Source organism: Camelus dromedarius, chromosome 9 (assembly GCF_036321535.1).
Source record: "Camelus dromedarius isolate mCamDro1 chromosome 9, mCamDro1.pat, whole genome shotgun sequence".
Lineage (NCBI taxonomy): Eukaryota > Metazoa > Chordata > Mammalia > Artiodactyla > Camelidae > Camelus > Camelus dromedarius.
Window position 1 is genome coordinate 14,328,912 of NC_087444.1, and position 25,147 is coordinate 14,354,058.

General features: G+C 59.6%; 1 protein-coding gene across 4 annotated transcripts; it reads left to right on the forward strand.

Annotated features, from left to right (window-relative positions):
• Positions 1–180: 180 nt before the first annotated feature.
• CELSR2 (cadherin EGF LAG seven-pass G-type receptor 2) lies at positions 181–25,082 on the forward strand. Of its 4 annotated transcripts, none has more exons than XM_031457733.2 (34): positions 181–3,842; positions 8,314–8,961; positions 10,933–11,155; positions 11,558–11,673; positions 11,849–11,937; positions 12,341–12,498; positions 12,884–13,047; positions 13,197–13,322; positions 13,685–13,851; positions 14,111–14,398; positions 14,481–14,655; positions 14,872–15,013; positions 15,190–15,310; positions 15,717–15,900; positions 16,075–16,176; positions 16,904–16,998; positions 17,226–17,435; positions 17,927–18,110; positions 18,224–18,352; positions 18,438–18,618; positions 18,770–18,937; positions 19,037–19,163; positions 19,278–19,478; positions 19,782–19,956; positions 20,293–20,405; positions 20,549–20,628; positions 20,717–20,843; positions 20,957–21,079; positions 21,684–21,811; positions 22,039–22,127; positions 22,241–22,426; positions 22,555–22,725; positions 22,865–23,099; positions 23,393–25,082. In XM_031457733.2, exons 1-34 carry the CDS (start codon positions 536–538, stop codon positions 23,418–23,420), a joined length of 8,760 nt encoding a protein of 2,919 aa, XP_031313593.2. In that variant the 5' UTR covers positions 181–535; the 3' UTR covers positions 23,421–25,082. The 4 variants fall into 4 exon arrangements, 3 of the variants coding, with proteins under 3 accessions (XP_031313593.2, XP_010974200.3, XP_064344861.1); XM_010975898.3 differs by having other exon boundaries at positions 23,534–25,082; XM_064488791.1 differs by having other exon boundaries at positions 23,791–25,082.
• The last annotated feature ends 65 nt before the right edge of the window (positions 25,083–25,147 follow it).

Here is a 25,147-nt window from a genome sequence, read left to right on the forward strand (position 1 = left end):
CGCCGCTCTGCAGAGCTTGCCCGCCCGCCGAGGCGAGAGAGCGTGGGGCTGGGCCCGGGGCCGCGGCGACAGCAGCAGCGGCGGCGGGGACGCGGGGCACGAGCGGGCGGCGCGGGACCGTCGGTGGCGTCCGGGGCCAGGCCGGGGTCTCGGTGCGAAGCTCTGCGGGCACAGGTGGGCTATCTCGCGGGGGGCGAGGGGCACTTCGGAGATCGCGGGGCCAGCAGGGCCAAGGGCGCGAGGGGCCCGCGGGCGCAGGTGGCGAGAGGCGGGTGTGTGAGTGGAAGCGCGGCGCAGCCTGTGGTGGTCGGGGTGACCCGGGCCCTGGCCCGCTTCGGGGACCGGTGGGACCCCGGGCGCGTCCGAGAGCGCAGCGCCCGGCCCGGCTGAGGCATCAAGGAGCAGGCCCCGCGAGGCGCACGAGTGGCCCCCGGGGACTGGCGCCCCGGCCTGGGCATGAGGCGCGGCGGGGCCGGCAGGAGCGGGAGGAGGAGCCGCCGCCGCCGTTGACCCGGCTGGCCGGGAACAGGGAGAGATGCGGAGCCCGGCGGCCCGCGCCCCTCTTCCAACGCCGCTGCCGCCGCTGCTGCTACTGCTGCTGCTGCCGCCGCCGCCACTACTAGGAGACCAAGTGGGACCCTGTCGTTCCCTGGGGCTCGGGGGACGCGGCTCCTCGGGGGCCTGCTCCCCCGTGGGTTGGCTCTGTCCAGCCTCATCCTCGAACCTCTGGCTCTATACCAGCCGCTGCAGGGATGCGGGGACCGAACTGACTGGCCATCTCGTGCCCCATCACGATGGTCTGAGGGTCTGGTGTCCAGAATCCGGGGCCCACATACCCCTGCCGCCAGCCCCTGAAGACTGTCCCTGGAGCTGTCGTCTCCTAGGCATTGGAGGCCACCTTTCCCCACAGGGCAAGCTTACCCTGCCCCATGAGCACCTGTGCTTAAAGGCCCCACGGCTGAGATGTCAGTCCTGTAAGCTGGTGCAGACCCCAGGGTTCAGGGCAGGGGGAAGCTCAGCAGAAGAGCCCGTGGGTGGGCGTCGGAAAAGGAATGTGAATACAGCCCCTCAGTTCCAGCCCCCCAGCTACCAGGCCACAGTGCCCGAGAACCAGCCAGCTGGTACACCTGTGGCATCTCTGCGAGCCATCGACCCTGATGAGGGTGAGGCAGGTCGGCTTGAGTACACCATGGATGCCCTCTTCGATAGCCGCTCCAACCATTTCTTCTCCCTGGACCCAATCACTGGTGCAGTAACCACAGCCGAGGAGCTGGATCGTGAGACCAAGAGTACCCATGTCTTCAGGGTCACAGCACAGGATCATGGCATGCCCCGACGCAGTGCCCTGGCCACACTCACCATCTTGGTGACCGACACCAATGATCACGACCCTGTTTTTGAGCAACAGGAGTACAAGGAGAGCCTTAGGGAGAACCTGGAGGTTGGCTATGAGGTTCTCACTGTCAGAGCCACAGATGGTGATGCCCCTCCCAATGCCAATATTCTGTACCGCCTGCTGGAAGGGCCTGGGGGCAGCCCCTCTGAAGTCTTTGAGATTGACCCTCGCTCTGGGGTAATCCGAACCCGTGGGCCGGTAGATCGGGAAGAGGTGGAGTCCTACCAGTTGACGGTGGAAGCAAGTGACCAGGGTCGGGATCCCGGTCCACGGAGCGCTACAGCTGCTGTTTTCCTGTCTGTGGAGGATGATAATGACAATGCCCCCCAGTTCAGTGAGAAGCGGTATGTGGTCCAGGTGAGGGAGGATGTGACCCCGGGAGCCCCGGTACTTCGGGTCACAGCCTCGGATAGAGACAAGGGCAGCAACGCCTTGGTGCATTACAGCATCATGAGTGGCAACGCTCGGGGACAGTTTTACTTAGATGCCCAGACTGGGGCTCTGGACGTGGTGAGCCCTCTTGACTACGAAACGACCAAGGAATATACCCTAAGGGTTCGGGCCCAGGATGGCGGCCGCCCCCCTCTCTCCAACGTCTCCGGCCTGGTGACAGTGCAGGTTCTGGACATCAATGACAATGCCCCCATCTTCGTCAGTACCCCCTTCCAGGCTACTGTCCTTGAGAGTGTCCCCTTAGGCTACCTGGTTCTCCATGTCCAGGCCATTGATGCTGATGCTGGTGACAATGCCCGCCTGGAATACCGCCTTGTCGGGGTTGGGCCTGACTTCCCCTTCACCATCAACAACGGCACAGGCTGGATCTCTGTGGCTGCTGAGCTGGACCGGGAGGAGGTTGATTTCTATAGCTTTGGAGTAGAAGCCCGAGACCATGGCACCCCAGCACTCACTGCCTCAGCCAGTGTCAGTGTGACCATCTTGGATGTCAATGACAACAACCCGACTTTTACCCAACCAGAGTACACAGTGCGCCTCAATGAGGACGCAGCTGTGGGCACCAGCGTGGTGACAGTGTCGGCCGTAGACCGTGATGCCCACAGTGTCATCACCTACCAGATCACCAGCGGCAACACCCGAAACCGCTTCTCCATCACCAGCCAGAGTGGTGGTGGGCTGGTGTCCCTCGCCCTGCCGCTGGACTATAAACTTGAACGGCAGTATGTGCTGGCCGTCACTGCTTCCGATGGCACACGACAGGACACAGCACAAGTGGTGGTAAACGTCACCGACGCCAATACCCATCGTCCTGTATTTCAGAGCTCCCACTACACAGTTAATGTTAACGAGGACCGTCCAGCAGGCACTACGGTGGTGCTAATTAGTGCCACAGATGAGGACACAGGTGAGAATGCCCGCATCACCTACTTTATGGAGGACAGCATCCCCCAGTTCCGCATTGATGCAGACACGGGGGCTGTCACTACCCAGGCTGAGCTGGACTACGAGGACCAGGTGTCCTACACCCTGGCCATTACTGCCCGGGACAATGGCATTCCCCAGAAGTCTGACACCACCTACCTGGAGATCCTGGTGAATGATGTGAATGACAATGCTCCTCAGTTCCTGCGGGATTCCTACCAGGGCAGGGTCTATGAGGATGTGCCCCCCTTCACCAGCGTCCTGCAGATCTCAGCCACTGACCGTGACTCTGGCCTTAATGGCAGGGTCTTCTACACCTTCCAAGGGGGCGATGATGGAGATGGTGACTTTATTGTAGAGTCTACATCAGGCATTGTGCGAACACTGCGGAGGCTGGATCGTGAAAATGTGGCCCAGTACATCTTGCGGGCATATGCAGTGGACAAGGGGATGCCTCCAGCCCGCACACCCACGGAAGTGACGGTCACTGTGTTGGATGTGAACGACAATCCACCTGTCTTTGAGCAGGATGAGTTTGATGTGTTTGTGGAAGAAAACAGCCCCATTGGGCTGGCTGTGGCCCGAGTCACAGCCACTGACCCTGACGAAGGCACCAATGCCCAGATCATGTATCAGATCGTGGAGGGCAACATCCCTGAGGTCTTCCAGCTGGACATATTCTCTGGGGAGCTGACTGCCCTGGTGGACTTGGATTATGAGGACCGGCCTGAATACATCCTGGTCATCCAGGCCACGTCAGCTCCCCTGGTGAGCCGGGCTACAGTACATGTCCGCCTGCTTGACCGCAATGACAATCCACCGGTGCTGGGCAACTTTGAGATTCTTTTCAACAACTATGTCACCAACCGTTCTAGCAGCTTCCCAGGGGGTGCCATCGGCCGGGTGCCTGCCCATGACCCTGACATCTCTGACAGCCTGACTTACAGCTTTGAGCGGGGGAATGAGCTCAGCCTGGTCCTGCTCAATGCCTCCACCGGCGAGCTGAGGCTGAGTCGGGCACTGGACAACAACCGACCTCTGGAGGCCATCATGAGCGTGCTGGTGTCAGGTAAGGAAGGGCCCCGCTGATTGGGGGGTGGAGGTGACCCTTGGGGGAGAGCCTGGGCAGCCGTCCAGGGAGAATGTGCTGACCCGCCTCTCTACCCGATACGGTACGTGGCCCAGCGGTTAAGCGGCAGGAGGCAGCTTGGGAAGGAGCCCTAGGAATCCTGGTAGCTGTGCTGGCCAGCCCACCGCCCCAGGCCAGGCTGGGCTGCTTCGGTTGGCTGCCCCCTGCCTACCAGCCTGTGACGTGGTGGGGGAAGTGTTGTGAGGCTGCCCTCACTATGGCTGCCAAGAATTGTGAAAAAAGGCGCGTGGAAGACTAGGGTCCGGGAGAGTTGGGAGAGGGATGGAGAGGACTGTGGCCCGGAGAGGCAAGCTGGCCCGCTCAGCACCCCTGCACACCCCCCGACAGGGTACCCCTGTGATCTCATACGGCCTTCTGACAGAGCTGAGGCTACGGGGGCACAGGGTTGCCGCTGCGGGGTCAGGACCCTGCAGTAGGGCCCCTTCTGGCTCCCGGCTGAGCCACAGACCGGCTGAGGGGGACTTTGTCTAGTACATTCTTTTCCCTCCAGGCAGAAAGAGCCTGGCCTGGCTCCCCCTTCAGAGCTCCCACAGGAAGTGAGGCCAGAGCTTATTGTCTCTGTCCAAACAGACCCCACTGTCAGAGGTTGTGGTTTGGGGTCCGGCTTGGGGGAGGGGCTGCAGTGAAGCCAGGGGCAGGCTGAGGCTTCCTGGGTCCCCATGGGCTGTTCTTAGACTCCAGACCTTCCCTGAGGGCCATGAGAGCCTGTGCTCAGGGGATGGGGTGTGGGGACCACTATAAGCCAGGAGACTGGTGGCTCCTGAGGGCAGAGCCCCCTGATCCAGTGGTGAGAGAACAGAATTCCGGGGCGTGGGAGCCTGGCTGGGACCCAGGCTGAGCATTCCAGCTGCTTGGCCAAGCGCTCAGCCTGCAGACTCCCTGGACGGAAGGGCTGGGGAGGAGAGTTGGGGTGGGGGCAACAATCTGTCTTTTCTGTTGGCTACAGGGAGTCGGCAGCAGCAGCAGGAGGGGGCCAGCCCCAGGTTGCTGAGCCCCTTCCCCAAGCTGGGGAACAACTGGGACCCTCTTGAGGGGCTCATTGTTAGCTGCACTCTGGGGATGGGTGGGTCAGGGTACCCCCCACTCCAGACACATCAAGGTGGGGAGAAAAAGTAGAACCTGGAGGGCTTCACTCCCATTCCAGGAGTCTGTGCTAGGAGGGGAGTGAGAGGAGTGCAAGACACAGGGCGTGGCTTCAGCCCCCTCCCCATTTGTGGTCCTTCCTGGACAGATGCCTCCCCTGCCCTACTCCTCAGGTGGCCTCTCGGAACCAGGGCAAGTGATCTTTTAGAGGTCATGGACAAGGCTCTGTGCCTCTTGAAGCTTCAGTTCGCCTTCAGGAGGAGAAAGTGGGAGCTGGAGCTCCTGTATCTCGTATCTCGTGGCCTTCTCTGCGCCGGGAGGCAGTGGGAAGGGGTGGAGGAAGCGCCTTTCCTGCCTGTCCACTCTCAAGTCCTCCCTAGGTGAGGGATGGGGCAGAGGAGGCCCCGCCCCGCTTTTCTGCTCCTACCAGGACAGAGCCCCAGACCTCGACTCCCCTAGAATAGAGGGGGAGGCCTTGGCTAGCCCTCCAGCACTAGCCCCACCCTCTCCCCTCGGCCCTGACCCTTGGAGGCAGTCACCACGGCAACCCCAAAGTTCAGGGAGGCTGGGGTGAGGGGGATCGACTCCCACTGCCCCTTTGTTTTCTTTCTCTTGTTCTTTGTCTCTTCTTTCTTTCCTGCTTCTGCCCTTAGGGGCCCTTCTGCACTGCCCCGTCCACTGCGCTTTCCACATCTCCTGTGTGACTCTCCTCCTTTCCCACTTTCTCCGCTGCTGGCTCTTTTCCTGGGTCTTTGTCTTCCCTGTTTGGGCTCCCTGTTTATGCCTCTCTGATTTCCCCCTTTCTTGTTCCCTGTGGCTGCAGCTGCCCCAGCTTGGGCTGGATAGCTCTCCTGAAGCCTGAATTCTCCCTGCCTCTTTCTTACTCTGCCAGGACTCACAGGAGTGCCTGTCCTTGGCTTGGTCAGCCCGCAGAGGGGCAGACCCCCTCCAGGCCTACACCTTCCATTGGCACATCTGCCAGGGGGAGAGAGGCTTGGAGTCTGATTCTGCTACAGTCTGGGACTTGGCACTTTTCCAGGTGTGGCTGGCTGGGCTCTGGACACAGGTGGTGTTTCCTGGGGTCAGGGTCCATCCCAACCATTTTCTGTCCAGGAAGATGGCTCAGGCAGAGCACCTCCCCATCCCTTTTCCTACCGTTGTCTTTGTACCTGAGGGGTGACCCAGGTCAAGGCAGGGGAGAGGAACAAAGAGGAAGGAGAGAGCAGTAGGTTGACTGCTGGGATGGGGGACAATAGCAGAGGGGGCAGGTGGCCACAGATGGTGGACCAGATGGGAAGCAACAGAGACACACTGGGCGAGGGGCACAGGCGGGGCTTGGGGCCATAGGGAGGAGTGCCTGTTCCCAGGGCTGAGTGGTGGTGAGGTTTTCTTGCTCATTGGCCCTGACTGCTCCCTCCTCTCCCTGATCAGTTGAGAGTACTTTGTGTGGACTCCTGGGCTGCTTTCTGCTTGGAGGGACTATCCCACCAAGGAATCACTGGCACCAGGTACACAAGAGCCCTGTGCCAGCTCCATACCTAAGTGCAGGGGGGTCTGAGAGGGAGAAAAATAGAGCCTGAGGTCATAAATCTGGGCAGGCTTCCTGGCACAGGTGAGTTTTAGGGTGGGTTAGAAAACTAGGAGGACTGTGGGCTGGTGTCTTGGTAGGCCATGTAGGAAGGAACAGCCTGTTCAGTAGCTGCAAGTCAAGAGTAGGAGGAGCAGAAGTGGGTGATGACAGGCAGGCTTGCTGGTGAGAGCAGGCGGGCCTTGGCATTCTCAAGCAATGAGGCTGGAGGGCAAGTGGGCAGTGGGCCGAGGACATGGCTGAGATGGGTGTCTGGCTTTAGCATCCCTTGCCCCCGGGCTCAACTGAGCCACCAGGGTAGTTAGCCATCTCAAGTCGGTATGACATAGAAGTAGAATCTATTCCCAGATCCCTCCCCTACTCCCACCCCACCCCCGAAACACCAACTCCTGCCCTACTCCTGCTAGCATGTCCTTTTAATAGCTACTTAGGCCTCTTTTGCTGTGTTTTAAAGACCATTTCTTCATTATGGAGACCGAATAGATTCTCATGAACATCTTAGTATTTACCGAACAGCTACTATGTGTACACCTTGTAGTAAATAAAAAACATGAATATCCCTTATAGCCCTGCCAAGCCATTTCCCCCTCCCCTTGGCCCCCAGCTTTCATTTTGAGCTAAGTAAAATCCATCGCCATGTATTTGTGCATTCAGGTGTGCATGGTATTTCTGGACTTAGGGTGTGTGGGTGGAGTGAGACACCAGAGTGTTAGTACTTAGCTGCTTATGAGTGTGTGGCCTGGGGGTGTGCCAGGCACTTGGGTGTAATGCAGTGAGCCAAGTGGGCGATGAGTAGCTGGAGGCCCTGGGGCTAGAGGAGTGGTCAGCCCAGCAGGGCTCCGTGTGGGGCTCAGGGTGAAGAGCTGCCCAGGGCCTTCCGTCGCTGGTCCCTAGAACCCCATAGCATCAGGGAAGTGGGTGGTGCTGCCACCAGTAGGGTGGCTCAGCTGGATTTCTTGGGGCAGGGGCCCCCCAGGCTACCCTCAGCAGTCTAGAATTAGGCGGGAAGAATGCTTTGTGTGGGGCGTTGCCATGGGGATAGCGGGCCTGCGCCCAAGCAGCCATGGGGCTCAGTGGGAGGGGGACTGGGTGGCCCACTGACCCAGTTCACCCCCGCTCTCTGCTGCAGTGGGGGAGGGAGAACACAGCCAGGGTCACTGTTATGGTAGTGCTGGGACACAGAGGCTGTGAGGGGGCAGGAGGATTATATTTGTGATTCTGTCGTGGTGCTCTGGGCCCTGTAGAGAGGTTAAGACAAAGATAAAACAGGATTCTTGTTCAGGGAAGCATTGAGCCTGGTATAAGGGAGCAGGCCCCAGGGCTTGGGCAAGGCAAGGTACACAGAAATTAAAATAATATATTCACTACTTGCTATTGTTCTTGTTTTAAAATTCAACTAAATATTGTTGATGTGCCCTTGCTTCACAGCAGAGGGTTTCTGGAAAATATGCAAAGAAAACTTCTGAAAATTAGTCCTCTTAAGTGCCAGTGGGGGCTAATCCCTCAAGGAGTGACTCACCTGACATACGCATAACTTCCGAGGGCACCTTTATGCCAATTAGAAAAGGGGACCCCTTGTTGGCAACTGGGCAGTGCAGGAGTCTGCAGGCTGGATTTCAGCCGGCACTTGCTCCCTTCTCCCGGTGCTCCTACCCAGGGCCCGGTCTCTGGCTTGGCACCTCTGTCCTCCCCGGTCCTGACCGTCTGGCCTCTCCGCAGACGGCGTGCACAGTGTGACTGCCCAGTGCGCACTGCGCGTCACCATAATCACGGATGAGATGCTCACGCACAGCATCACGCTGCGCCTGGAGGACATGTCGCCGGAGCGTTTCCTGTCGCCCCTCCTGGGTCTCTTCATTCAGGCGGTGGCTGCCACGCTGGCCACACCGCCAGACCACGTGGTGGTCTTCAACGTGCAGCGGGACACCGACGCCCCCGGCGGGCACATCCTCAACGTGAGCCTGTCGGTGGGCCAGCCGCCGGGGCCCGGGGGCGGGCCGCCCTTCCTGCCCTCCGAGGACCTGCAGGAGCGCCTGTATCTCAACCGCAGCCTGCTGACGGCCATCTCCGCACAGCGCGTGCTGCCCTTTGACGACAACATCTGCCTGCGAGAGCCATGTGAGAACTACATGCGCTGCGTGTCGGTGCTGCGCTTCGATTCCTCCGCGCCCTTCATCGCCTCCTCCTCCGTGCTCTTCCGGCCCATCCACCCCGTCGGGGGACTGCGCTGCCGCTGCCCGCCCGGCTTCACGGGCGACTACTGTGAGACCGAGGTGGACCTCTGCTACTCGCGGCCCTGTGGCCCCCATGGGCGCTGCCGAAGCCGTGAGGGCGGCTACACCTGCCTCTGCCGCGAGGGCTACACGGGTGAGCCCTCACCTAGGGAGAGGGACCCCTGGGGGTGGCCCTGGAGGACTAGCTGCGGTGCCAGCACAATCGGGCTAAGAACAGGGGTGGCCTCATTCCTTTCTAGGGTAAGGTACAGGGTGCACTGGCCATTCACAAGTCCCCCCTTGCTCTTTCACAGCCACCAAATGGGAAAGTCAGAGAGGGAAGCCTTCTCCCCACTAGGCAGTGTAACGAAGTTCTAGAGCCAACTTGCTTGCATTTGTATCCCAGCTTTGACAATAGTAGCTGTGTGACCTTGGGCAAATTACTTAACCTCTCTGTGCCTTAGTATTTTTAAATGAAGATAATGACTCTACTTACATCATAAAGTGGTTGTGAGGATTAACTTAATTAATTTAATATGTATAAAGAGCTGGCCTGTAGGAAGTATTATGTTGGCTGTGATTTAAAAGAAGGCTGAGGTCAGGTGACTTGTTCCTGGTCTCATCTCACAGCTTGATTAGAGGCTGGGCCTAGTACCTAATCTCTCCCTACTACTGAGTGATTTACTCTTCTGAGTTGCAACGAGTGCTTTTCTTCCCAGGTATTAAAGGGAAGATACAAAATAGCTGGGGAAACTGGAGAGGTTTGGGTGTTGGGGTAGGGGTTTCAGAAGATCATTTCACCTGTGTGACCCCGAGCATCATAGTCCCACCCTTGCCCAGGTGTGTAAAACAGGGTCCTGACTAAAAGACCTCCCTGTTGGCCTGTTTCCTCCCTGCATACCCACCGCCACAGGGGCCAGAACACCCCTAAGCTTGCTTGGTAGCCCTCGCACTGAAGGCCACTGGGGTCTTTACACATCTTGTCCCCAGCCTCTTTCTGGATGCTCACTGCCCCTGCTTTGTGCTCCTGACTCCTCCCTACAGGTTCCCATTTCTACTCATGACATCCCCTTCTCTCCTCTATGAGCCTTTCCTTCCCAGATGCCTTAGGTCTGGCTCCCTCTCCTCCAGAGCCATGCCCACTGGCTCTGCCAGCAGTGGTAGGCAGGCCGCACCACCTTCCCTCCTGCATCTTCCTGCCCAGAACTTGCCAGACTTGACTCCTCTCAGCTGCTACTGTGGGTGGGGGGAACAGAGGGGTGGGCTTGGGGGAGGGGAGGAAGTCTTTGTCCAGGAGGATGGGGTGGGGGGGTGCTTAGAGTAGGCGAACAACAGTTTCCATGGAAACGAGAGCCAGTCACTAGGCACTGGAGCTGAGAACCTATCTCTAGAATCTGGGAATGGGGTGGGAGAGAAAGGGGTGGATTTTTCCATCTGACTTTGGAATTTGCAGCTCCTCCATTGAATCCTGGTCTATGCTCAGGGCTTGGTTCCCTACTCTCGCAGCATCTTCCAAGTGCACAGAGGGCCTCAGTCTGGGCGCCAGGGCTGCCCCATTCCTGGAGAGTCCCCAGCTTCCCGCCTATACCTCCGCATAACTCTGACAAATCCAAGTGGAAGCCTGGTCTCATCCCTAGGGAGAGAAACAGATCTTGGCGCCTGACAGGGACAAAAGCACCAGTGGGCTGGGGGGTTGGCACCAGCCCTCGTGCTATACTGCAGGCCTTTCCTTCCATGTGTACTCACCCCTGCAGGGGCCAGAACACCCCCAAGCTTGCTTGGTAGCCCTGGCACCGAAGGCTACTAGGGCTTGGGCGTTACGATCAGTGACCTCGTAGGCTTTGCTCTTGAGGCCCAAACAGTGGTATGGAAGGAACTGGGGGCTTCATGGAACTTGCAGGAGAGAGGTACATGGGATTGTGGTGAGAATGGTCCAGTGGGCGGGGGTTTCATGGACCTCAGAGAAGATGAGCATACGAGGGGAAGTGGGGGTGCCTGGGAGAATTTGGGAGTATTATGGGGGTCACAGGAGACCATGGAAGGATCACTGGGTGGGAAGGAGTCCCAGTTCCCCTCCTCCTCCTCCCCAGGCACTTGGTGCTCACCTGATTTACCTCTTGCCCAGGTGAGCACTGCGAGGTGAGTGCCCGCTCAGGCCGTTGCACCCCGGGTGTCTGCAAGAATGGGGGCACCTGTGTCAACCTGCTGGTGGGCGGCTTCAAGTGCGACTGCCCGTCCGGAGACTTCGAAAAGCCCTTCTGCCAGGTGACCACGCGCAGCTTCCCTGCCCGTTCCTTCATCACCTTCCGGGGCCTGCGCCAGCGCTTCCACTTCACCCTGGCCCTCTCGTGAGTGCCTGGGCGTGGGGCTGGGGGCCCGGGGGAGCCTGGGCGCTTCCTGTTCTGTGGGCAAGGGGGGAAGTCAGGCAGCAAAAGTGCTCAGAGCTGGTTGTTGGCAGAGCCAGGTCTGCACTTGGATTTGTGTGCATACTTTGCCAGCAGGCCTCCCTCACACACCAGGGCCACCCATCGCTTCTCCCACCCCACACCCTCAAGGGTGGGAACCAGGATGCCAAGGTCCTGGTCCTGGTTTGGGCTCATCTTTCACACTCTAGCCACATGTCCCATAGCCTTGGCCAAAGAGTCAGCCCTCTGGAGGGTTCTGAGTAGAATCAGGGCTAGTTAGGTGGCTGGGGTGCTGGCATCCAGGTGGGTGCCCCATTCTCTGCCCCCACCCCTACTCCTGCTCAGGTTTGCCACCAAGGAGCGCGACGGGCTGCTGTTATACAACGGGCGCTTCAACGAGAAGCATGACTTTGTGGCCCTCGAGGTGATCCAGGAGCAGGTCCAGCTCACCTTCTCTGCAGGTGATCCCAGTGGCCCCATGTCCTTGCCCATCTCCTAGAGGCTCCAAGTCTCTCGGTCCTTGACCCCAAGTCACACACTCTCCCAGCCAGATCTGGGCCCAGCCCAACCATGAGCACACCCTCCCCATTCCCAGCCCTCATCTGGTGTCCCAGCTCACCTGGGTCCTTTCCCCAGGGGAGTCGACCACCACCGTGTCCCCATTCGTGCCCGGAGGGGTCAGTGACGGCCAGTGGCACACGGTACAGCTGAAGTACTACAATAAGGTGGGTGAGGGAGGGGGCAAGGAGTTGGAGGGCTCTGTCCTTGGCTCAGGTGCTCACCCAGACCTGGGTGGCACTGTATTCCTGGGGGCTGGTCATGGCACTTCTGGCTGAAAGGGAAGGAGGGAGGGGTGGAATTTGCCACCGTGCTGGGCATTCCCATTCCACTGGGGGGTGTAGATGCTGCCTGTTCTGTTAGACAGGCACATACTTAAGTGGACGTTGAAGAAAGTAAGCATGTAGGTCATTTGGGCACACATCTGTGTGGTGTGTGTGTATATACACACATATATGTGTGTAGGGCTGTACACAAAGGTGGTCAGTGCATGCTGGTGTCTTCGTGCCTGCCCATGAACTGAGTGGCTCCTGCCCCTTCTTTCTCATCTCTGCTCTGCCCTGTCGACAGCCACTGTTGGGCCAGACAGGGCTCCCACAGGGCCCATCTGAGCAGAAGGTGGCTGTGGTGACCGTGGATGGCTGTGACACAGGCGTGGCCCTGCGCTTCGGAGCTGTGCTGGGCAACTACTCCTGTGCTGCCCAGGGCACCCAGGGTGGCAGCAAGAAGTAAGCAGGGGAGGAGGCTAGGGGTGCAGTGAAGTGTGGGGCCAGGCAGCTGGGGAGGGTTGTAAGGGAGGCCTTTGGGGGCCTTAAAATGGGAACCAATTCAGATGAGGGCCTTCCCTCCCCTTGCTTCTCTTTGCCGCTGCTCAGCTCTCTGTGGGGGCTGGGGTGGGGGGCAGGAGTGAGCAAGATTGGGGGATTAGAGCTGAGCCTTGTGCAGTGGTCTGGGGAGGGGTGGGCAGATGAGAGCAGCTCCAGGTTGGGGCTCCCCTTCCCCCGGCTGCTCTGCAGGGCCCCTGGGACTCCTGGCTTGGTGCAGGGCGCGGGGAGAAGGAAGAGCAGGAAGTGCCCACTCTCCCTCATGTCGCCACCATTTTTGCTCCCCAAGGTCTCTGGACCTGACAGGGCCCCTGCTGCTGGGCGGGGTGCCTGACCTGCCCGAGAGCTTCCCCGTCCGCACCCGGCACTTTGTGGGCTGCATGAGGAACCTGCAGGTGGACAGTCGGCACGTCGACATGGCTGACTTCATTGCCAACAACGGCACCGTGCCTGGTATGGGAGCTGGGGTGGGGGCAAGGCCAGGGACCCAATGCAGACAGGTATGGGGACACCTGCATGTGGGGGTCTTGAAGCCCCCTCCAGCCACTGTCCCAGGTTTTCTGTTTGGAGCCTCTGCTTGAGCGCCCTCCTCTCCATTCTAGGCTGCCCTGCCAAGAAGAACGTGTGTGACAGCAACACTTGCCACAATGGGGGCACCTGTGTGAACCAGTGGGATGCGTTCAGCTGCGAGTGCCCTCTGGGCTTCGGGGGCAAGAGCTGTGCCCAGGGTAGGAGGGGCAGCTTTCAGAGGCCAGGGCTGGGAGCCATCAACAGTGCTGGGAACACTGGCAGGGTCGGGGCAGGTACTGGGCAGGGCCCAGTTCAGCTGGGTTGTGGGTGGAAAAGCGTGTCTGGGCAGAGCCCTAAGAGGGTAGCACGGGAGACAAAGGGCCCAGTCAGGGGCAGGCCTGGGCACAGTGCAGGGCGGGCCCAGGGCAGGTAAGTGCTCTAGAGGGCAGGGCCGATGTGGAGAGTGGGCACCAGGAGAGGCTGTGCCCTGACTCCCATAGACCCATCGCTGCTGAGCATCGTAGTCTGGGGGCACTAGGCCACTCCACCCCTCAGCATCTGCTGTTATCTGCCTCCCCAGAAATGGCCAATCCGCAGCGCTTCCTGGGCAGCAGCCTGGTGGCCTGGCATGGCCTCTCGCTGCCCATCTCCCAACCCTGGCACCTCAGCCTTATGTTCCGCACACGCCAGGCCGACGGCGTCCTGCTGCAGGCTGTCACCAGGGGGCGCAGCACCATCACCCTGCAGGTAACGCAGGGAGGGATGGGGGGCAGGCTGGCCAGGGTTGGTCAGAGATGGCAGGGCGGAGTCTTTCCCCTGAATGAAGAGGCAGCTGGGTTCGTTTGGTGGATCAGTGCTGCCATCTGTTGGGGCCAAGGGAAATACATTTTCCTCTCTGGCCTCAGCTGGGCAGCAGGATGGGTTTGGTGGTCCAGGAAGGAGAACAGTGGGTTGGAACAAGAGCTGATGAAGGCAGGCTGCTGACCCTCTTTTCTCCCGGTGCCAGCTTCGGGAGGGCCACGTGGTGCTGAGTGTGGAGGGCACAGGGCTCCAGGCCTCATCTCTCCGGCTGGAGCCAGGCCGGGCCAATGATGGCGACTGGCACCATGCACAGCTGGCACTGGGAGCCAGTGGGGGCCCCGGCCATGCCATTCTGTCCTTTGACTATGGGCAGCAGCAGGCAGAGGGCAACCTGGGCCCCCGGCTGCATGGGCTGCACCTGAGCAACATTACAGTCGGGGGAGTGCCTGGGCCGGCCAGTGGTGTGGCCCGCGGCTTCCGGGGCTGTTTGCAGGTAAGTATCCTCCCCTGCCTTCCCATCTCCAGCACCTGGAGGCCTGCTCTGCAAAGAGCCAACACTACCCCTGTCCCCCCAGGGTGTTCGGGTAAGCGAGATGCCTGAAGGTGTTAGCAGTCTGGATCCCAGCCATGGGGAAAGCATCAATGTAGAACCAGGCTGCAGCCTGCCAGACCCCTGTGACTCGAACCCATGTCCTGCCAACAGCTATTGCAGTGATGACTGGGACAGCTATTCCTGCAGCTGTGATCCTGGTATGCCAGGGATCCAGGGGAAGTGCGGGGGTCTTACTCTGGCTCTTCTGTGTGATCTGGGGCCAATCACATCGCCTCTCTGAGTCTCTCCTCCTGCACTATAAAGCCATAGCAGCTGGTATGATGCTCAGAGTAGAAAGAAGTGGATGAAGGCAGGTGTGAGGAAAGTGCCAGGGGAGGGTTGGGATTAAGCCTCTCCTGTCCTTCTGGTCCCAGGTTACTATGGTGACAACTGTACTAACGTATGTGACCTGAACCCATGTGAGCATCACTCCACGTGTACCCGAAAGCCCAGTGCCCCCCATGGCTATACCTGCGAGTGTCCCCAAAATTACCTTGGGCCGTACTGTGAAACTAGGTAAGTGGACTAGGGCATGCAGCAGCAGGTCCCAGTGGCCACTGCCTACATCTGGTGTGTCCCTCAGAGCACTGAGAACCTGGCTGAGCCACAGCCAGAGTCAGAAGGGCCACACATGGCTCCACCAGATGGGGGTGGAAGAGGGAGCTCATTCCTGCCTGGGCCCTTCTCTGCAGGATTGACCAGCCTTGCCCCCGAGGCTGGTGGGGACACCCCACGTGCGGCCCATGTAACTGTGACGTCAGCAAAGGCTTTGATCCAGACTGCAACAAGACAAGCGGCGAGTGCCACTGCAAGGTGACAGTCTCGACCTAGGCCTCCATAGTGGGTGCCTGGGCCTCTGTTCTGTACCTCCTGGGCTTTTAAGTGGGGCAGCGGAGAAAGCCTTCCTGCAGAGAGCTGGGGGTAACGTGCCTTGGCTCCACTACAGTGGGCAAGTGGCTGTTGTTCTCGTGTGTCTAGGGTGTGGGGGGACCCAGGACCTATACTTAACCAGCAGGACAGTGGGCCAGCTGTCCTGCTTTTTTGCAGCCTGTCCTGTTTGGTTGGTGCTCCATTGGTGGATTAAACTCCAAGTAAATAATTGTTATATATTTTGAATATACTACTCTGGCGCTGGGGACCTGAGGTCAGAGAATGAGTCCATGAGCATCCAAGGAAGAGAGCCTGAGCCAGTGACCCCGTCCTCCCTCCTCCCTCCCAGGAGAACCACTACCAGCCCCCTGGCAGCCCGACCTGCCTCTTGTGTGACTGCTACCCAACAGGCTCTCTGTCCCGAGTCTGTGACCCTGAGGACGGCCAGTGTCCATGCAAGCCAGGTGTCATTGGGCGCCAGTGTGATCGCTGTGACAACCCTTTTGCTGAGGTCACTATCAATGGCTGTGAAGGTGAGGCTCCTGTGATAGGTGGCCCTCCCTGCTGTTTGCCAGACCCCAGTGTCCTGGGGAGGCCAGGGCCAGGGGCTGGTTGCAGGCCTGTGGCTGCTGAGGGTGGGCTGGGGAGCCTGACCAGAGCTGTAGGGGGACAGCTGCTCCTGAGTGACCGTCTGTGCTTCCCTGCAGTGAATTACGACAGCTGCCCACGGGCCATTGAGGCTGGGATCTGGTGGCCCCGTACCCACTTCGGGCTGCCTGCTGCTGCCCCCTGCCCCAGAGGCTCCTTTGGTAGGTGCTGGAGGCCTGGAATGTGAGATTGAGGTCTTGGCCTCTCATCAGTGGGGTGAAGGTGGGGAGCCCCTGGCTGCAGATCCTGGGACCCTACTTTTCTGGGTTCGAGATCCTGGAGACTCCACATTCCATGCTTCCTTGGCTCACTGTTCCCCTGCTCCCACCGCTGCCTAGGTGAAGGGTGCCTATATCCTGGACTCTTAAGAAAAGTGCTGAAAATCCTGTAGTGTGCCTGGCACAGGGCTGGGTACTAGAGATTCAAAGTTGAGTCATGCAGGTTCCCATCCTCAGCTCACCACCTAGTACTGGAGTTATGTCTAGGGAGTAGGGTAGGGGAGGTAGGGTGCTGTCCCAGGGGACCAGCCCTGGGATGGGAGCTGGCGCTGGTCCTTGGATTGATGATGAGCAGTTCATAAGCAGAGAATGGAGAGAGTGCAAGGTGGTGGCTGGAGAGGGGCCACCACGTCCGGGGGCTCCAGGCCATATGCCCTGTGCTCTGTAGCCCTCATTTGGGCTGATGTTGCAGAGTTTTTGGCTCTGGTGTTCTCTGCACACGCCTCCCTATCTTCACCTGGGGTACAGGAGGGCAAGGCCTTCATCTGCTTGTCTCCTGTCTCTGGTCCATGAGGGGCCGACCCCAGGAGGACTCAGCCAGGTCTCAGCAGTCTCCTGTCTCTCTCCCTGAGGCCTCCTGTGTCTCTCCCTCTTGGCTTCCTTTCCTCAGGGACTGCTGTGCGCCACTGTGACGAGCACAGAGGGTGGCTCCCCCCAAACCTCTTCAACTGCACATCGGTAACCTTTTCAGAACTGAAGGGCTTTGTAAGTGAAGCTTCTCATGTCCATCTCCTTGCTCCCCCCTCACCCTGCCTGCCCCCGCCAGTATGACTTAACCCCCTCCCCAGCTTTGAGAAAGGGGACTCTGGAATTCTAAACCCTGCCTCCCAGGGCCCCCACCTAGAGCCGTTTTACTCCAGAGTTCCAGTTCTGCCCTCTGGGTACCTCACTGCCATCCTCCTGTGCTAACCCCCTATCTGACTCCATCCCAGGCTGAGCGGCTACAGCGAAATGAATCAGGCCTGGACTCAGGGCGCTCCCAGCGGCTGGCCCTGCTTCTGCGCAACGCTACCCAGCACACGGCTGGCTACTTCGGCAGTGACGTCAAGGTGGCCTACCAGCTGGCCACACGGCTACTGGCCCACGAGAGTGCCCAGCGGGGCTTTGGACTTTCTGCCACACAGGATGTGCACTTCACCGAGGTGGGGCTTGGAGTGGGCAGGGCTGGGGGTGGTGGTCATGGTGAGTGAGCTTGCTCCTGGAAACCTGGTGGCAGAGTGGGGGACACTCCTCACCCCTGCCTTTAGGGAGTTCCCAGCTGGCATGAGGCCTCCATGAGACCCCCTGAGCCACAGCCCATCACGTGGGTAATTTAGAGTGCCTCTTCCCAGTCCCTTTCATAGCAAGGTGCCCACAGAACATGATGTTTGTACTGGGGCCTGGTTTGATCAGGTTCCTTGGAGCAAAGGCCCTGCCCATTGTGCCAGGGTGGGGAGGAATCAGCATCTGGTACATCCTTATGGGTACAGACACAGGGCCTGGGAAGCTCTTAATGAGGACAAAGGTTTAGAGAGAGGGGCATGGTGGGGGCAGAGGTAAGCCAGGGCAGGTCTAGGTACAGGCTGGGGCCTGGTGGTGGGGATGAGAAGGTGTGAGGCTGCGGGCACAGCCCACCGTGACTGCCCATTCCCAGAATCTGTTGCGGGTGGGCAGCGCCCTCCTGGATGCAGCCAACAAGCGGCACTGGGAGCTGATCCAGCAGACGGAGGGTGGCACTGCCTGGCTGCTCCAGCACTATGAGGCCTACGCCAGCGCCCTGGCCCAGAACATGCGGCACACCTACCTGAGCCCCTTCACCATCGTCACACCCAACATCGGTGAGGCTGCTGCCCGGGCCGGGGAGGGCTTTGTGGAGACAGTTTCTGGCCAGGGTGGCCATCTGGGGGGCCTTCCCACCTCACCCAGGGTCTGACCTGTGACTTCTTCCTAGTTATCTCTGTAGTTCGCTTGGACAAGGGGAATTTCGCTGGGGCCAAGCTGCCCCGCTATGAGGCGCTGCGAGGCGAGCGGCCCCCAGACCTTGAGACAACGGTCATTCTGCCTGAGTCTGTCTTCAGAGGTCAGTGGGGGCCAAGGGGTGGGTCAGGGGCCAGGTTGGGGCGTCTGTGCAGGACCCAGCTGAGTGGACAGTGTCCCGATCCCAGAAACAACCACTGTGGTCAGGCCGGCGGGCCCTGGAGAGGCCCAGGAGCCAGAGGAGCTGGCACGGCGTCAGCGGCGGCACCCGGAGCTGAGCCAGGGTGAGGCTGTGGCCAGTGTCATCATCTACCGCACCCTGGCTGGGCTGCTGCCCCATAACTACGACCCGGACAAGCGCAGCCTGAGGTGGGCAGCTGGAAAGACAAGGAATGGGTGGGGGTGCAGGTTGGGCAGGCGAGGCATAGAGAGGGGCCGGGGTTGGGGGCATCTCAGGGTGATAAGGGGGTTCCCCCAGCCACATGACTACCATGGTGACTGTGTGCCTGCCCCACTTCAGAGTTCCTAAACGCCCCGTCATCAACACCCCCGTGGTGAGCATCAGTGTCCATGACGATGAGGAACTTCTGCCCCGTGCTTTGGACAAGCCAGTCACGGTGCAGTTCCGGCTGCTGGAGACAGAGGAGCGGACCAAGCCCATCTGTGTCTTCTGGAACCATTCGATCCTGTGAGCCGGCACTGCCCTACCCACAAGGCTTTGGGAGGAGAGCCCAGGCCCCTGGGCACTCCACCCTCCTTGTACCCTGACCCTGCCTCCCTCATGCAGGGTCAGTGGCACAGGCGGCTGGTCAGCTCGAGGCTGCGAGGTTGTCTTCCGCAACGAGAGCCACGTCAGCTGCCAGTGCAACCACATGACAAGCTTCGCTGTGCTTATGGACGTGTCCCGGAGGGAGGTTGGACCCACAGTGGGCAGCCGCAGAGCTGAGGGTGGGAGCCCAAAGCACTGGGCTAGGGGCTCAGGCCCTGCCCTTTCTAATCCCCCTGGCTCTCTGCCACCCACCCTGCAGAATGGAGAGATCCTGCCACTGAAGACACTAACATACGTGGCCTTAGGGGTCACCTTGGCCACCCTACTGCTCACCTTCCTGTTCCTCACTATTCTGCGTGCCCTGCGCTCCAACCAGCACGGCATCCGACGGAACCTGACTGCCGCCCTGGGACTGGCTCAGCTGGTCTTCCTTCTGGGAATCAACCAGGCTGACCTCCCTGTAAGATGTTCCTCCTGGTGCAGAAAGCTTCCTCAGCTCCCAGCCCTCTCAGGCTCCCTGATGAGTCCTCCGCAGCGCCCCCTCAGTCCCTGCTCCTGCAGCTGGGACTGATGCTCCTGGCCCAGGGTTACCTCCCCTCTAGCTCCCCCTTACTTCCCCAGCACCCTAGAGGTACTTTCCTCTGGCCCAGACTCGCCCTGAAGCACCTCCCAACCCCCAGGCTCTCCTCCCCTGCCTGGTGAGAGCGGAACCCATGCTCTGGGTGTGCCCTGGTCACTGACTCACGGTGGCCTTGGCCCTCAGTTTGCTTGTACAGTCATCGCCATCCTGCTGCACTTCCTGTACCTCTGCACCTTTTCCTGGGCTCTCCTGGAGGCCTTGCACCTGTACCGGGCACTCACCGAGGTGCGCGACGTCAATGCTGGCCCCATGCGCTTCTACTACATGCTGGGCTGGGGTGTGCCTGCCTTCATCACAGGTACCCCCAACCCCTGTCCCGGGCCTTGAGGTTCGACATCCCCATGCCCTAGGTCCATCTTCATTCCACCACGTTCTCCCCACTCACATCCCAGGCCCAGAGGTCCTACGCCCCTATGTCCGGGGCCAAGTTCTCCATGAGCAGCCCTCTAATTTAACTCAGCTCCTGAGACCCCTACCCAGGGGCAGGGTCCCCCATCCTGGAGAGGACCGCATGGACAGATGGCGGGCAGAACCCTTCATCCTCTGCACCTGGCCCTGGGAACCCACTTGACCACCTGATTGATTCCCAAGTCCCTGACCACCCCTTCCCCTGCTGCTATCACCATACTCCCAGGTCTAGCTGTGGGCCTGGACCCCGAGGGCTATGGGAACCCTGACTTCTGCTGGCTCTCCATCTATGATACCCTTATCTGGAGTTTCGCTGGCCCCGTGGCCTTTGCTGTCTCGGTAAGTGCTAGAAAGTGGCTAGAGGTGAGCAGGCTGAGTGTGACCTCAGGATCCCCTTTAGGAATGGCTGAGGCCCCCATAGGGTGGGGTAGAAGTTGTCTGTCCCCTGATGATCCCCCTCACACCTCCCCCTCCCCTACTAGATGAGTGTCTTCCTGTACATCCTGGCGGCCCGGGCCTCCTGTGCTGCCCAGCGGCAGGGCTTTGAGAAGAAAGGCCCTGTGTGAGTATGGGGTGTGGGTGCTGGGGCAGTGGACGGGCATCAGCGTGGGAGGCCTCTTGGCCAGACTCACAGCCCACCCCCTCCCCAGCTCAGGCCTGCGGCCCTCCTTTGCTGTCCTCCTGCTGCTGAGCGCCACATGGCTGCTGGCACTGCTGTCCGTCAACAGTGACACTCTCCTCTTCCACTACCTCTTTGCTGCTTGCAATTGCATCCAGGTACCTGGCCCGGCCCATGCCCTGTGGGAGCCCCATGGAGATGGGGGCAGGGGAAGCTTGGCTGTGAGGTGCTTTAATAAGCACTTAGACAGTTGCTGCCTCTTGCCTCTCAGGGCCCCTTCATCTTCCTCTCCTACGTGGTGCTTAGTAAGGAGGTCCGGAAAGCACTTAAGTTTGCCTGCAGCCGCAAGCCCAGCCCTGACCCTGCTCTGACCACCAAGTCCACCCTGACCTCGGTGAGGGAGCCAGGGGTCAGGGAGGTGGAGGGGTTGTGGGGAGTGGGAAGAGGCAGGAAGCCCAAGGAGCCTGTCCTCTGTGCTTTTGTCCCACTTTCTCTCCATCCTTGAATCCTTTCCTGGAAGGAGGAAGGGGTGGTGAAATGGTATGTGTGGCCTGGGGAGAAGGGGACATGGGTAGAGGGGTGGGGAGGAGAATTTTGACTTGGAGGAGATGGGAATGGAGCTTAGAAGAAAAAGGTTGAGGAAGTGGCCAAGACAGGTAATCAGGTCATAAATGCCCCACACCTGAGAATCCCTTGTGCGTCTTGGTCAATCTTTTGTCTCCCAGGATGCTTTCAGGAGACAATTCCTGGTGCCATCTTTTGCCAACAAACCCTTATGCAGCCGAGTCCGGGGTGCTGGGGGTGCACGCAGAATGGCACAGCTATGGCAGAGCTACGGCCCCTATTAGGCCCTGAGTCAGGGGGCAGCAGAGATGTGGGGCCTCTCTCTTCCAGTCCTGGGCATGTGGGAGTGGAAATTCTCTCAGCCCTTCCACTTACCAGCCTGGGGCCCCCTCATCCTACTCCCCAGCTCACTGATCTCTCTCTTCCCTGCCTAGTCCTACAACTGCCCCAGCCCGTTCACGGACGGAAGGCTGTACCAGCCCTATGGAGACTCCGCCGGCTCTGTGCACAGCGCCAGCCGCTCGGGCAAGAGTCAGCCCAGCTACATCCCCTTCCTGCTGAGGTGAGCTCTGGCGATGGGAGGGTGGGGCAGAGGAGAAGAGCATCCTGCATGTTAGACCCAGACCAGTGACTGCTAGGGGTCGTGGAGCACACACCATGGCTGACACGGTGGCAGCTTGAACTAGAAGCAGTGAGGAACCTGGGGCGGGAACAGGAAAACCCAGGAAAGAGAATGGGACACTGGACAAGGAGCCAGGCTGACGCTTCCAGTATATTTTGTCTTCTCAGGGAGGAGTCCACACTGAACCCTGGCCAAGGGCCCCCTGGCCTGGGGGACCCAGGTGGCCTATTCCTGGAAGGTCAAGACCAGCAGCATGGTGAGGACGGAAGCTCCTGACGGCCAGGGAAGGTGGGGGGCACTGCTGCCTAACTTTTGCTGAGGTTGGGCAGAGGCGGATGGGCTGCCTGTGCTCTCTCCCCCACTTCCCAGATCCCGACACAGACTCTGACAGTGACCTGTCCCTGGAAGATGACCAAAGTGGCTCCTATGCCTCTACCCACTCGTCAGACAGCGAGGAAGAGGAGGAGGGGGAGGCCGCCTTCCCTGGAGAGCCAGGCTGGGACAGCCTGCTGGGGCCTGGGGCCGAGAGACTGCCCCTGCACAGTACCCCCAAGGGTGGGCCAGCGCAGGGTTGTGGCTTTGTAGGGCAGTGGGAGGGCAAAGGATCTGGGATTCCTGGGAAGCAAGACTTAGGGTAGTGACTCTCTTAGCTGTCTGCCTCATCTACTTCCTTTCTCCACCAGATGGGGGCCTGGGACCTGGGAAGGCCCCTTGGCCAGGAGACTTTGGGACCACAGCAAAGGAGGGTGGTGGCAGTGGAGCCTCTGAAGAGCGGCCGAGGGAGAATGGAGATGCCATGCTTCGGGAGGGGTCCGTGGGCCCCATTCCAGGACCTTCTGCCCAACCTCACAAAGGTGAGTGGGGAATGCCCAGCTGTGCTCTCCCCATGAGCAACCTCACACCTCACCTTGGCCCTGTGGCTGGCAGGGCTCTCTAGGGCAGCCCCCTGCTCCTTCCACCTGCTCCTCATGGCGCCCGCCCTTTGGCCCACAGGCATCCTCAAGAAGAAATGTCTGCCCACCATCAGCGAGAAGAGCAGCCTCCTACGGCTACCCCTGGAGCAGGGCACAGGGTCTTCCCGGGGCTCCTCAGCCAGCGAGGGCAGCCGGGGAGGGCCCCCTCCCCGCCCTCCACCCCGGCAGAGCCTCCAGGAGCAGCTGAATGGGGTCATGCCCATCGCCATGAGCATCAAGGCAGGCACAGTGGACGAGGACTCGTCCGGCTCCGAGTGAGTGTGGCTGGGTGGGCGGGACAGGGTGCAACCCAGCAGAGGCCCTGCCTCCAGACCACCCCAGGCCTCTCTGGTCGGCAGTCAGAGTGTGGCCCAGCTCCCTTTAGGCGACGTGCCCACAAATACAGTGCCCTGTGGGGTCAGCCCCGCCCAGCATTGGGCAGAGTGAGGGAGGGTGGGGAACTGGGGTTGCTTTTCTGTTTCCTTCTTCTGGTGAAGCTTCTGTCTCCTCTGCTCCGACTAACCCTCTGTCTGCCTTTTTCTGTCACTTTCCTCTCCTGCCTCTCCAGATTTCTCTTCTTTAACTTCCTGCATTAACCCTGGGCCGGTGGTTCCTACACCCTGAGGCTCCCTTACCTTCCCCAGCTGCACTCATGCCCCCGCTCCTGTCTTGTGCTTTATCCTGCCCCTGCTCCCCCGCCTGCCTGCAGCAGCGACGAAACGTCCATCTGAGGAGCCTGGGCCTTGCCGGGAGGGGCGCCCACCCTACCCAAGGCCATCTAGTGCCAACTCCCTCCCCCACCATCCCCCTCACTGCACTTTGGACCCCTGGGGCCAACATCTCCAAGATAAAAGTTTTTCAGAAAAGAGAAAAAAAGAAATTTAAAAAAGGATCTCCACTCTTCATGACTTCAGGGATTAATTTTTTTTATACGCTGGAAACTGATTCCCCTTTCCCTCCCCAAAGAGGATAGGACCTCCCAGGATGCTTTCCCAGCCTCTCCTCAGTTTCCCATCTGCTGTGCCTCTGGGAGGAGAGGGACTTTTGGGGGGTCTGCCCCTTGTTTGCCATCACCAAAAGGAAAGGACGAAGCCACACGCACCCAGGGTGTGAAGCCCTGCGGGCTGCACTGGGCGGGCCTCAGTGTGGTGAGGGCAGCCGGGCCGGGGGCTCCCCTCACCCGGCCTGTGCCACCCCTCCCAGGAACTGAAAAAGCCCTGTCTGGAGAGGGGGGCAGAAGGACTCAGCACCCCTGGACCCCCAAATGCTGCATGAACACGTTTTGAGGGGAACCCGTGCCCCTGGGCAGCGGCCGGGCCTCCCCAGCCCCTCTCCTTTCCCTGGGCTCCGGCCGTGCGCTGCAGCCTGGGTGTTTGCTCAGTTCGCTGACCCAAAAGTGCTTCATTTCCTTGCCTGACCCACACCGGGGAGGGCCAGTCATGTGTTAAGTTGCGCTTCTTTGCTGTTGTGCGGGTGGGATGGGGAGGAAGAGGACAGACAGGGGTGGCCCGGCTGCCCCGAGCCGCCTCCAGTCCAGGTCACCCTCGGAGACCAGACAAACCCCACTGACCTGCTGTGGCCTGAGATATGTTCTATTTTTAACCCCTTCTTGGAATTGGCTCTCTTCTTCAAAGGACCAGGTCCCATTCCTCTTTCTCCCCTAGCCACCCAGCTCCCTGTGAAGAGAGAGTTAATATATATTTTTTATTTATTTGCCTTTTGTGTTGGGATGGGTTTGTGCCCAGTCCCAGGGGGTCTGATGTGGCCATTATAGGTTGGGTGTATACCCAGCAGTCCTGGCGAGGGGGCCTGAGTCCCTTCCCCTTGCTCCAGGCTGTCATCTCCCCACCTCTTCTCTCCTTCCTGTTTTGCCAACTGCTATTCGAGTCACCATTTATGCTAAGCATGTATTCCAGACTTGTCACCAATTTTCCTCTGGAGCAGGTGGCTTGAAAAAGAGGGTATGGCAGGGGGAAAAAAAAGTGTTCCTGTTTCTCATTTGTAAGGCTGGTCTCTGGCTTTTCTGCCATGAATTACCCCCCTGGCCTCTCCCCTCAGTAATTCCTACAAAAGGTTAAAAACTTCACTGGTTTTTACTACTGATGACTTGACTTAAAAAATACAAAGATGCTGGATGCTAACTTGATACTAACCATCTGATTGTACAGTTTTGATTGTTCCTGTAAATATGGTAGGGTTTTGTGTTTTGTTTTTTCATTTCCCCATACTACTGAATAAACTAGTTCTGTGCGGGCTGAGCATTGTCACCATGTGCTTCTGTGTGGGGCCCTGTCCTCCCAGAGGGAGAGGGGCCTGGTATCTG